The sequence below is a fragment of the Teleopsis dalmanni genome, chromosome 2 (genome assembly GCF_002237135.1).
Source record: "Teleopsis dalmanni isolate 2A chromosome 2, ASM223713v2, whole genome shotgun sequence".
Classification (NCBI taxonomy): domain Eukaryota; kingdom Metazoa; phylum Arthropoda; class Insecta; order Diptera; family Diopsidae; genus Teleopsis; species Teleopsis dalmanni.
In genome coordinates this window covers 177,780,524-177,794,646 of record NC_051847.1, presented here as the reverse complement: position 1 = coordinate 177,794,646, position 14,123 = coordinate 177,780,524, and the positions used below count along the sequence as shown (strand labels likewise).

Below are 14,123 nucleotides of genomic sequence, written 5' to 3'. Positions count from 1 at the left end.
GATGTTCATTTTCTTTCATTTATATATTCTTTTATATTGTATTTTATTTAAAAATAAAAAATATTCAAGATTATATTCACTTTATGTTCATAGCATGTTTAATGTCTACCTCAATATATAGTGATGCTTAAAATAGTTTTTCAACATCATCAGTAGTATCGTTACCGGTCTTACCATTCTACAATAAGTCCCTGCAACGATTCCCATTGTGCGCCGAAGAATTTTGATAAGTTATATTAAAATAAACATTATTTTTAAAGATATAGCCCAAATATATTCTATGAATATTCAGACATCCTAGGTTATATAAATAGGTTTTAGTATTTACATATTTCCTATGTAATAGAAAACAATTCTTATTTAGAAGTTCTAAAAATGTATTAAAAATGTATTAAAAATGTCTTTGCCAATGGAAATGTCAGAGTAATTGTAATTTGATGCCCCAATTTTCTATAAAGTTGGCAAATATTTAGAGCAGTTGTTTATAAATACCATATTATATCCTTGTTTCAGACGCTAGAATCATTGTGGACTTGTTGGTATAGACTAGTGATATCAAATACTTTCGCAAAGAATACTCTGTCAGCAGAAAATGACAAGATTTGTGAGAACAAGTTACAGCGTTATTTCTGGAGATTGATTTACTTCAAACACCTGCTATAATAGCTCCTTGATTTCTTTGAGATATTCGTATAACGAGCAACAAAGTATAGTTGAAAGTAAATGCTATCTAAAGCAGATTTATCTAAACATAAACAATTTTTATCTAAACAATTTTTTTTAAAACAAGTTCGAGGTTTTTATATAGCCAGTAATTAATTAGTTTTTACCCAGTTTTTAAGGTACATCCAATCGACTTGAGTCTTTTACAACAAATGTAACAATTTCTTTTTTATTAACAAAACTACTGAGGTGTATCTAATGGGGTGGTGTGGTTCACAAATATTTTTTGATGTGTATTTTTTTGAATACATAAGAGAGATAAGAGAAAGAACAGGGTACTAGCTCCCATTTGAGCAGAACACAAGGACCATGATTGATCTTTTGTGCTTGAATACATACGACTATATAAATAATTTATAAATGCTGTATGAACTAAAATTCTTTTCTGATAATTCCTGCAATATTAGTTGACAAAATATAGTATGAGTATAAGACTATTTATTGTAATCTATAATAAAATTTATCTTTAAATCTCATAGAGTATTTTGACTTGTGTTGGCTTTCTTAGCTGAAATTGCTCCAACTTCGATAAATCTCTGAAACGATTCTATAGAAGTGACTTCACCGAAGCTACATCTCTAATTGGCTGTGACATAGAGATCCGTATGGGTTGGTTATCTTATATCTTTATCCGTTTCGTAAACGTTTAGGGTACAAGAAGGGTAAGTGCACATAAAAAATGCAAAGGATAACGGACTAAATGATTCTGTCGAATTGTCTCCACCGAAGCGAACTTCTCTTGTTCGCTGTGACATAGAGATCCACATGGTTTGGTTATCTTATATCTTTATCCGTTTCGTAAACGTTTAGGGTACAAGAGGGGTAAGTGAACATAAAAAATGCAAAGGATAATGGACTAAATGATTCTGTCGAATTGTCTCCACCGAAGCGAACTTCTCTTGTTCGCTGTGACATAAAGATCCACACCGGTTAGTTATCACATTTTTTTATCCGTTTCCGAAATTGTTTAGGGTAAGAGATGATAAAGTAAGCATACTAATTATATATAATAATGGACTCTATACCAGTCGTGGCCATTCTTCATCCCCTCTTAGTAAAGACAATAATGTATTTTAAACAAGCTTTCTTTTTATACTATATTATAGCGTTTAATTACTATAAGTTAAATTTTATATATAATGAACCTTAAACACTGCAACAAAAAGAAAATGATATATTCAAAATGATGTGCAAGTAAAAGTCACCACGAAATTTTGCTACAATAATTCAATTGAGTAAAATCTCACTCATCTCGAAACTCACTCATAAAATCCAATGAAAATCTTGTATGAAAATTATTTGTGAATTTTCGATATGAAAAAATTAAAAAATTTCGCGGTCACAAGGTAAATCTGTAGGATCTCCTTGTTGTGTTACGAATTAGTTTTGGACCGGGAGAGATCGACTCGTATACTCGTACTCGTACCTTTCTGATTATATTTTTAAGTTTTAAATAGATTTTTTATATTGAATAAAACGGTTTTAATTGAATTTTAAAAGCAAGGCATTTGAAATAGAAGCCAAAACGAAAACGACACGACATTTTTTAATGCTGAAAAATTAATTTCAAATAATTTTTTCAATTTAGTTGGCAATCGTTGAAAGGGACACAAAGGATTACCCATGAAACGATTGTTTAACTAAATACATACGAAAAATAAAGAAATTATAATTTAATTAACGATAATTAAATTTAAAAATCGAACGACGTGGAACGAATGTGAAAAAAAGGATAATAAAAAATTTATGATCTTTTGTGGTGCTTTTAAATTAAATTAAATTAAAATTAGAATAAAAAAAAATAAAATAAAATATATAAAAATATTAAAAAAATAAATTTAATTTTAATATGATTTTTTATAAAAATTTTAAATTTTCAAATATTTTTTTCTAGTGCATTCCCCACGAAATATAAAAAAATTATATTAATGCAGTGTACGAGAGAGTGAAATATTAATTTTCATTATTAACAATTAAGTAACAAAGTAAATAGAAATTTATGACGTGACATAAGTACTAACAAAATACAACAACGCTTGGTGGTTCAATTAAGGAAGTTTTGTTATTTTTGTTATGGGGCGGTTAACATTTTGGGTCCTGCTAGGACTAACGTTATTTACCGTCTCATGTCATGGTATGTGTAAACTAAAATTTTTTAATTAATGTGTTATAGAAAAAGAAGATTATAAAATAAAAAAAAATATTTATAATAAATGCATTTTACACTGAAAACTTTTTATTTCCAAAAATAAATATATAATATTTTTATGCTTAAAAACTGCGAATTGAAAGTGTGAAAAATTAAAATAGTCTCAAATAGATTAATAATTTGAATTATATAATGTGGCCCATAAATATATCCACAAACGTATATGAAGAAGTGTCATCGACGGCGAACGACGAACAGCGGTTGCCAAAAAGTGCTATTAGCACAGCAACGAGCGACCTACGAAAGATACTCGCAGATCGACAGCGGCATTACCAACTGACAAAGCAACAAGATACAATGAGTTCTCATAATATTATGCAATTTCTTCTTCGACGTTTAGGAAAATATCTAGTCAAAAATGTATTTTAAAAATATTTTTTCTTATATGATCTCGACTGTGCACATATCAGATGAAATTGTGAAAAGTGTCCGCAAATATCTTTTTGCTCCTAAGTACAAGAAAGATACTTTGAGTGCTAATTAATTGAATTTCTCTAATTTATTCGTATAGAACTTGAGTGGTAAGTGGTAAGTGTTAGTGTCAATTTTGCAGGAAGAGACAAATATGATTCGGGCAGATATGAAAATGAAAATCTAAAGCAAAACAAATCTTCTCTGTCTCCGACTCTGACTATCTAAATGTGAACAACGGGTCTGAGTTGAGTATGAACGGGAAGATTTTGCCATAGTGGCTCGTTTCGTTTAATTTAAATTTAGAAATGGCATTCACAAAACAACAAGAAATTATATACATTTTATACATTATATGCATGTATAAAATAAATAAAATATAAAAAATGTATGAAAAAATTATTAGTAAAAAAATTAAATAAATAAATAAATTTGTGGCTAAATGAAAATATACGAAATACAAAAAAAAAAAAAAAACGAAATACAAAAGAAATACGTATTTTAGAGAACTAAGAGCGCGACAAGACGTAGAGATATTGAAATTTTGTTTAAATACTAAATATTAAATTTTAAAAATAAATTAAGCAAAATCTTCAATTTACAAAAGCAAAAAAACAAACACAACGATGCCATTCAACAAATATTATTTATATAAAAAATTATTTTTCTGTTTGGTAAATATTGTATAAAAATAATCTCAGTGCGCTTTCACTCCATCGAGTCCATACGCAAAAGATATTATAATTATTTTTTCTATATATTTTCTTACGTTGGCGTTGAGTGAGATTTTATTACATTTCACTACGGCTAAATGTTTAGAATCTGAAGAAGATTGTCTTAATCCTTGAAAATCACAAAAAATTAATATAGCTTAAAAAATCCTCATCATCATTTATTAAAGTAATACCTAGAATCAGTTAAATAGTCAGCAAATTATTACTTTATTTTTTAAACCTTTTTTAAAATTTAAAAATAAAATTAAAAACAAAAAACTTTCATTTCTTAAAATTTAATTAATAAAATTATTTCTTAAATTATTTGCAACAGTAATGATAGGTCGATAAATATAATAGGCAATAATAATATAATATAAATTTCTCTTATCTGGGTTCTCGATCATACGGATATTTTCAACAATTGCAAAATAGATGAGCTAGCCAGATGAGGTGCTTCGAGAAACCACTCTGAAAACCTAAACAAGCTGGTTACATCGTTGACATCATGCAAATTGGTATTCAGTTCTTCCTATGCTGAATTTTTTAATAAAAAATGGGAAGGCTCTTCAATATGCAGGCATCTGTATGCAATTTGGCCACATACTAATAAAAGAAAATCGAACTCTCTCATTGAGATGCCCCGTAGAGATATCAATCTTGTAGTAGGTTTACTAACAGGTCATTGTATTCTAGGTATTCTAGGTAACCATGCTTTGCTTAATGCGCGGCGCCGCCTTAACATTTTAGGAGTTTTCTTCTTTGAGGATCTTGGCGAGACCTCCCTTTAAATTGCATCATAAGCTTTGCCAAAGGTTCTAGATGGTTTCAGCCCTTGGGTTGTTAATAATACGGTAGTACAATGGGGCTTTGGATCAAAATGAATACCCTGGGATCGCCGGTTTAACCCCATCTAACCAAATATAGTAGTGAGCCTGGTGCTTAAGATTGCGACTTAAGCAGCAAAATGTAAACGAATGGCCAAGTGCATATAGTCCTAAGTTTAAAAAAGTATAAAATCTTTATGTCCCATATTCTTATATTCAGCTCGAGTAAATTTTTTTATTTGTGTCTAAATAGCATTTATAAGATGAAATTAGAAAGAAATACATAGAACAAAAAATAAACCTCTTTAAATATTTTTCATATTGGTTTTAATATATTTTTTAATTCGTCTATAGGTCCCTTTTTTGTTAAATAATTCAACGTTTAATATTTTTTATTATACTCTATATTTCAAATCTCCTTGAGAGTCATCATCAGGATCACGATCTAACATAAATTAATATTACTAAATTTATATATATCTCTTTATTCTATCGTCTACAAAAAAGGAACCTATAGCCGAATTAAAAAATATATAAAAACTATTATAAAAATCAGTTCGATAAACAAATTCAAAAAATTTTATATTTTTTATAATTTATTTTTTTTTTAGTATCTAAATATTTTTTTTTATTAAAACAAAAAAGACGTAATGTACATAGTTTTAATTTTTTAAATTTTTTTATTATTTAAAAATAAATACCATTTATATAATTTTCATAACAAATGTGTTAAAAATAAATGAAAAGCATTTATAATATTTTTATAATAAATACATTAAAAATAATTTTTTTTTTATGTTTTTTTTATAAACAAAAAATATTAAAAAATAAAAACAAAGTACTACTATGCTTTTAAATATTAATAAAAAAAATTTTTTTCTAGGTATATTGCAATATTATTAGATATATTTTATTATTTCTAACAAATCTAATATATTTATCATTTAGAAAGAAGACTTAAAACAGAGAAAGCAAAATAGGGACAATATATCAGACCCTTCACAATCGCACTCACTTATAGGGACGTTTATTCTAAAATAATTTAAGGATTGCAAGAAACTAAACAAAAATAACTTAAATATCATTACTTCTGATAGGAAATTGTAGATCAAATTATAATATCACAAAAGTGAGAACCTACTCTAGTGGAATTTGTAAGTTTCTTAGAGAATAAGATAAAATCTCACTGCACATGCTGGGAGATTGTCTTACAATGATACATGAACGGAAAAAATACCTAGTAGGACATCTTATATCGGATGAAAAAATTAATCAACTTAAACTTAATAAAGTATAAAGTATAAATTACAATTTTAATATTATTCATGCAGAGGGATCAATGGATCTCCTACTTAATAGATCATTGCAGACATGAGTCGTCAGTGAATCTCTAGATCGCAGTATTAATCCGATGAAACAATAATAATTGTAGTAACTAAAATACTGTCCTGATAGCATAGTACAACTAGAACTGATAGTATACAACTAGAACTAGAGTATGGTACCTATAGTCATAGTTCAAATCTCAGTTACATTTAGTTCAAATCTCAGTAACATTTAGTCGAAAAACAATATTTAAGCTTTAAGCAAGCTTTTTTATATTTGTAATAATCTATTTATTAACTATAAACAATTTTTATAGTACTACCTTTAATTGAAATTAAATAGTAATAGATAGTGAATAGATAGTGAAATATGTAGGTTTAGAATCTATTATTATGAAGAAGATGTGTATAACGTAAATTATTTTTTATATGTGTATAACGCAAATTTTTGTTTTAAATTTGACAGAATCAAAATTCTATATCTGGTACTTGCAGACTATTATACTAGCATACAGGCAGACTTTTCATAATCCCTATTAAATTTAGGAGAGTTAAACGTTAAAGTTATTAATTAAATTTCGTTCCTCAACGCATTTAAGAGTTAATAATAATACTCCTTGACTTTTTAGTACTTTCACTCAAAAATTTAAGTAAGTTATTGAAAATATACTTGCAGAAAACGTATTTTAATAAAATTTTGTTGAAGAAAAATATTTTAAAATTATTTATTGTAAATAAAATTATTAATGAAATTATTATTAATAAAAATTGTATCTTAACTATATCTTATTCTTGAGGCATTATCTAACTGCACACCAATCTTCTTCAGCTAGACTACTACATGATTCCATTAATTTCTTAAAAATTCTGCTTCATCAATGATATGAAAGGAGTTAAAATATTGTCATGCATGAGCTTGAAGTTTATCTATTAACTTTAACATAGTTTATTGTCTATATATTGGAATACAATTATATTCATTTTAATTTAAATTAAATACTTTAATAGGCTTCAGATGTTCTAAATCCGTAAATAACTATAGTTTTATGCTATTAAAAACCATAATGGTTGATAATATGAGAACAGATGTTCTACAACAAGAGTAATTCATCTATGTTGAAGCTATTTGAGCTAATGCACTTTTACTCTTTCTTAACTCGAGGTATTTTCAAAACCCCTCTTTACACCTTGACTGGATTATTGTTTATAACTTCATCAGATTAAGCAATAATTGATTTCAGATGTGCATACCTCCCCGAGGAGCCGAGAGGAGTAACCATTCTCGATTCGATATATTATACATATATATTGTTTAATAAATAGTGATATTTATTAAAGTTGTATAGAACTGATTCTATATACTACTGTACTCATTTTGCAAATAAGAAGTGAATATTCGTAAATTTCAAAATGTGATGCTATTAGGCGTTTAACAATCTTACCCATTTTTTTATTGATCAATTAAGTACTTAAAACATTTTATAAATTCTATAATGAAGCTGGTATAGTTTTCTTTTATATCATTAAATAAAATCTTTACAAATTTTTGGTTATTTTTTTTCTTATTTATAGTATGTCCAAATATAGAAGGAAATAAAAGTGCAACATAACAGCCACTGCAGTAAATCAATATTCATTATCCTCCCAGTTGGATTTTTCTTTTTCATTTTCTAGTTAAACATATGTTGCTCTTTTTAAATAGATCTACATGTTTTATTTCAGGATGAAGATGATAAACCCAAGTCTCATCTTTGTATAATAATAAAAAGATATAGAAAATTTTTCCATACCTCTCATCAAATATTGCTGCCAAAGTCGAACTCAAATATATTTTTATTGTATTGATACTTTTGATTTTATTTTATTAAATTACCATACTAGTATGTTTTTTAGAAATAATATATTATATTCTAGATAGAAATCCATTTTATTTACCTTTAATCACAGTTGGTAGTATTATTAATAACATGACTGAAAAGAAAAAAAAGAAAGCTTAAGAAAATCATCATAATCATTACATTATATTAAAAAAATTAAATGTAAATAAAATGGTATATTCAATAAATTAACTGAAATTTTTCTTGTTGCCTTTTCATTTCTATTCGAACCCGTTTAAGTTTTAAATAGTTTCTTTTCGTCATAAGACGCGTCACTTTCGACAAAAAAAATTAATTTTATAAAATGGTATATATTTTTTATATATATAGTTTAACTATTATATTAAACTGTGAGAAAATTATATAGTTGAATTAAATATTTATTAATTATATTAAATATTAATTTAATATTTATTATTTTTATTATTACATTTTCGTAAAGTTAATTAATGTAATTAATAATAAAGACTATATGACAATTTATATATCAACAGCAACTATCAGCAATTTGAATCGGAGAAATATATAAAAAAGCAACCTATTATCATCGTCTTTGTAACAGTACGGTTATAAGTATGGAAACTTTATTATAAACATTGTATTTTGCTTTGATGATGTTGGAAATATACTCAAAAATAAATCCGAAAAAATATCTATAGAAATAAATTCTAAAAATTTTAAATAAGACTCATAATACATTTCTAATTCTTAATTCATATTAATTCATAATAAAATCTTGATTCAAAAGAGTATCTAAGGAACCTAAGTAACTATCTAGCTTTATACTTTATGAAAAAAGTTATTAATCTTATTTATTAACGTTGACTGTTAATAAATAAATTTTTTTTTGTATACATTTCACTACTATATTCAAGAGTTATCCCGGTCCATAGAACTGGAAGGCTCAGAATATCGTTCAAGATGCATAAAGTACCTATATGAAGATGCTGTTCAATCTCTATGGCAAAAATCACAATCAATTACGTTTTAAATTAATAGTTCTTGGGTTAGTTTTTTTGTTCATCCTTTATTAATTCAAATAGAAATTATATGTATTGGTACCTGTATTCAGTTAAAGAATGCAATACTACATGTCATGTCAAAATATATGGTATAGCTGCTACCGTCGGGTTTTGGAAATTTGAAGTAATTGTTGCTTATTCTATATATTGTTTATAATTTATAATTATAATTTTAGTTTCAAAATTTCATCATCCGCGACTATACAGTCCATGTAGGACCTAAGCCTGTTTAACAACAGTCTTCCATTCTTTTCTGTTTCTTGCTTTTCTTTTCCAATTTCTTATATTCTTTACTTCTTTCCACCGTTTTCTTAGTCGCCCTCTTATTCTGCTGGTTTCTAAATTTAGTTATCAATTTACAATGCCGGCATATTAGGGAACCTTTAAACGATTATTATCGAAGTTGCGAATCAGAGAAGGATGAAGCAAATATTACTTCTTGGCTTTGCTACTGCTTGGCACTTGCCAAAAGATATCCATTTACTATCGTCTCCAATTTTTTCCAATATAACTAAAAGTCATTTAATATTTAAAACTTCCCACAATGGTTCCTCCTCTTAAGTCAGCCTGTCTTCCATAAGATCTATTGAATTTGTTTAAATTTTTATTATTTATTTTGCTTCTTATTTATATAAAATTTTTTTGAAATGTTTAATTTCTGATTTTTTTATGTAAATAAATCAATCTTTGATCCTTAGGATTATAAAAAAAGTTTAGAATAGAAAAAAATCAAACTATATAATTATTAATATTATATTCGAAATTGATCAGTATAAATATTATTATAGTTGATATAGGAATAACAGAACAAAGTAAAGAGTTTGTAAGTTTAAAATAAACTTTTGAATAATATAATATAAATATATAATAATATATAATATATGGTTAACTGTGCTGGATCAAGTCTGATAAAAAACTTAACTCTTGGATTGAATTATTTGGATTTTTAAAAATTTTAATATAGAAAATTTATCAAAAACGTTATAAAATATCGACAAAATACTTCGAGCTATCAGTTTTACAGGACTGGACTACATATCTGAGATTTCTGTTGAAATCCTAATAAAATTCGTTCATCCATACGCGCATCCTAAGTGATGCACATTATCCCTAAAAAGTTAAGACTCTGATCTGGTTTCCCAATGTACTTTAATGGTCTACGCGTGGCCTTTTTGATCTGCTAGCATGACCTACCATAAACTGCACTTTTAATGAACACCAGCGCTTTTAATGGTTTTATTTTATTCTATATATTGTAAGGGGTAATAATTTGGTTGACAATATGAATAAGTCTACTAGCACTCAGTTTTCGACATCCACAGATAGTGTGTTTAATTGTTTTATATCCATTTTATAAACAAGCTCTACTTTGAAAGACTTATTTTGTTCGCATGGTGACATGTACTGGGCCTCTAGTCAGAGGCCCGATAAAATTTTTATAATCTATATACTCAGTGCTAGAAATATATTTCAGATGCCTTGACTATGTTGATAAATCCCTTAACTTTTAGCTTATGCTTTGTTTTACTCAACATCTACAGTGACTAGAATTTAGTAAAATTTGTATTTTACTAATTTTTATTTTTATATTTTTTAATTTGATTTAATAATTTAATATTTAATTTAATTATTTTTAATTCTCAAAAATTTAGAAATTTCAATTTTTTTTATTTTGAAAAGACCAATTTTATCGAACTAGAAAAATTTGTATGTACCTATAGTGAAAAAAAAAAGAGTATGAAAAATTCTTGACAAAGTCCAGCCAGTGCAGATGCAAGATTATGAAAGGAGTAAATATTGAATAATGAATAACAGAAAAAAATTTTTTTTAATCCATGAATCTAAAAAGTGTTAACAATTAAAACTTAAATCTTGTTGTTGTTATTTACTATTATCTATTTATTAATTTATTTTATTGAAGATGACTTTTCTAATTGTAACTGCTATTAAGAATAATAACTAACTCACTATATTTGTAGCAGATTTGCTTGTAGCACATGCTCAAGGGCCCCAGCCAGGTCTCCAGGTCATAAACAATCGAAACAGAGCTTCGTTTCGCTAAATATTCTAAAAATGATTTTACCATAAATGTTCAAGTTGATCTATATACCACTTAGGAGAAAAAAAATATATCATAATCATAATTCTTCTCTTAATTGGTCATAACAAATCGTTATCGGATTTCGGCCTTACGCTGGCAGCGAGTTCTAATCCCAAGATTTTGAATTTGGATTGTCCACCGGATTTAGAACCCGTCACGTGAAATTTGCCGCTAGTGAAGATGTGATCTTTCTTTATATATATATTTGGAAGCTTTGAATCATTTTGTAAATTATTTTACTTAAAATTCAAATTTTTTGTTCAAGTATTTCAAGGATATTAACTTAAAATTTAATTTTGGAAATATTATCCAATTGACAGGCTTGTATTCTTTAAAGACAAAATCTTTAATTTAAGTATTCCATTTTTCATTTTTTTTGAAATTTATATCTGTAGGTGGAAAATCAGCAGATACATATGTAGGTCATTGTTTGGAACACACAAATAAATATTTAAAAATATGAATGAAGATGCTTTCATGACCAACATTTTATGGATTTTTCGCATATAAATATAAAACTTAATGTAATTTCTATTTTTAAGATTTTACATATTTTTTTTTTTTGTATTTGAAACTCATAAACCCATAAAACAATCTACTGACGTAAACATACTTCTGTCTAAATTATTCAGATCTTAAATTTTACAATTTTGAATGACCTTAATGTGATGCCTCCAAAGAGTAAAAAAAATGGAAAAGCGCTTGAAAACTATGCGACCTCAAATAATTACCATATGTCATAGCGAAATGAAGAAGATAAATGAAAATTGTGGAAATGGAAAATTTAATATGCAAAAAAAAAAAAAATTGTGTGGGCCAAGTTTTGGGCAGAAGGCCAAAACGTTATACAAACGCAAATTATTAAACGAAAAACCGAAAACTAAAATTATTTTACAATAATTTTCGTGCTCATATTAAAAATTATTGTCAAGTTAAGAGAAATAAATAAAAATATAAAATAGAAATAAAATTTAAAAATGTAAAAAGTTTTCAGTGTAAAAGTGCAAATATTTGTCCAAAATTAAAAGTAATTCCATTATGCAAATTAATTTAATTAATTAAATTAATTAATTAATTTTCCTTTTTTTGTGATTTTTTGTATTTATAGATGCATTCGCTAGCGGATCTGAAATTGGACCAAGTGAATCCGAATGTCGCCCTTACATTGAAAAGGCTATAAACGAGCTCAAAACAGGTGATCCAATAAAAAAATCTTTCTAAAAACTTGTTTTTTTATAATAACTTATAGTATGGAAATATATTAATCCAAAATTATAAAATATCTCTTGTGATATATCTACTAAGGATATTTAATACACAAAAAAAAAACAGAATAAAAAAACCACTTTGTAAAATTTTTACGGCTTTACTTTTCACAGGTCAGAGAGTTCTACTAATTGATTTTTTCACAGCAATCTGTCAAGTTGTCAATTTATGTTAATTTATATTATTTATTAATATTTAAATTGCTAAAAGCAATTTTCGCGAACACACATTTTAGTAATTGACAGGCAACTAGAGTGAAACTCTTATTACCGATAGGCATTCCAATAAGCGACTTATACTAGAGATACTCTTATATACTCATAAATATTTTTACTCTACTCAACGCTATATAGGCACAACGAATGATGACGATGATGGCATGCAATCTGATCAGCCGGCTGATGATCAACTGGAAACTGTGGAAATAGAGGATGTGGATTCGACTGAAGATAGAAAGAAATTACCTAAAGAACGTGATATCGACGAAGATGGCATACCAAATGAAGAAGATAGCGACATAGATGGCGATGTTATACCAAATGAACAAGACGAAGATATGGATGGAGATGGTATATTGAATATACACGATGAAGATATGGATGGCGATATAATACCGAATACAGAAGACTCTGATATGGATGGTGATGGTGTACCTAATGTCGAAGATCATGATCTTGATGGTGATGGTGTACCAAATACTGAGGATCATGATCTCGATGGTGATGGTGTACCAAATGTTGAAGATCACGATCTTGATGGTGATGGCGTACCAAATGTGCAGGATCATGACATAGATGGTGATGGTGTATCAAATGTCGATGATCATGATATCGATGGTGATGGTGTTTCAAATGTTGACGATCATGATATCGATGGTGATGGTGAAGCAAATGAAGAAGACACTGATATTGATGGAGATGGTGTACCAAATGTAGAAGATACTGATATTGATGGTGATGGTAAACGTAATGAAGATGATAAAGATATTGATGGTGACGGTTTGTTAAATGAAGAAGATAAGGATATCGATGGAGATGGTGTTTTAAATATTGATGATCATGATATTGATGGTGATGGTCAGCGCAATGAAGAAGATAAAGATATTGATGGTGACGGTCTTTTGAATGTTGAGGATCATGATATTGATGGTGATGGTGTACCTAATGTTGATGATCAAGATATCGATGGTGATGGTGACCCAAATGAGAAGGATACTGATTTAGATGGTGATGGTGTACCAAATCTTGAAGATAAGGATATTGATGGTGATGGTGTGCCAAATTTAAATGATAATGATTTGGATGGTGATGGCATACCAAATGATGAAGATGATGATATGGATGGTGATGGAATACCGAATGATCAAGATGATGATATGGATGGTGATGGCATACCAAATGACCAAGATGATGATATGGATGGAGATGGTATACCAAACGTTGATGACGATGATATAGATGGTGATGGTATACCAAATGATCAAGATAATGATATTGATGGAGATGGTATACCTAATGATGAAGATGATGATATTGATGGCGATGGTATACCAAACGTTGATGACGATGATATAGATGGTGATGGTATACCAAATGATCAGGATGATGACATTGATGGTGATGGTATACCGAATAGTGAAGATAATGACA

The 14,123-nt window shown here is 27.6% G+C and overlaps 1 protein-coding gene across 1 annotated transcript in view; it reads left to right on the top strand.

Annotated features, from left to right (window-relative positions):
• LOC119676243 (uncharacterized protein DDB_G0290685-like) overlaps positions 1–14,123 on the top strand; it is a 19,485-nt gene that overhangs the window by 1,474 nt on the left and 3,888 nt on the right. The window contains exons 2-3 of the mRNA XM_038087480.1: positions 12,317–12,403; positions 12,828–14,096. Coding sequence (XP_037943408.1) covers positions 12,317–12,403; positions 12,828–14,096 — 1,356 coding nt within the window. The remainder of the gene's footprint in view (positions 1–12,316; positions 12,404–12,827; positions 14,097–14,123) is intronic.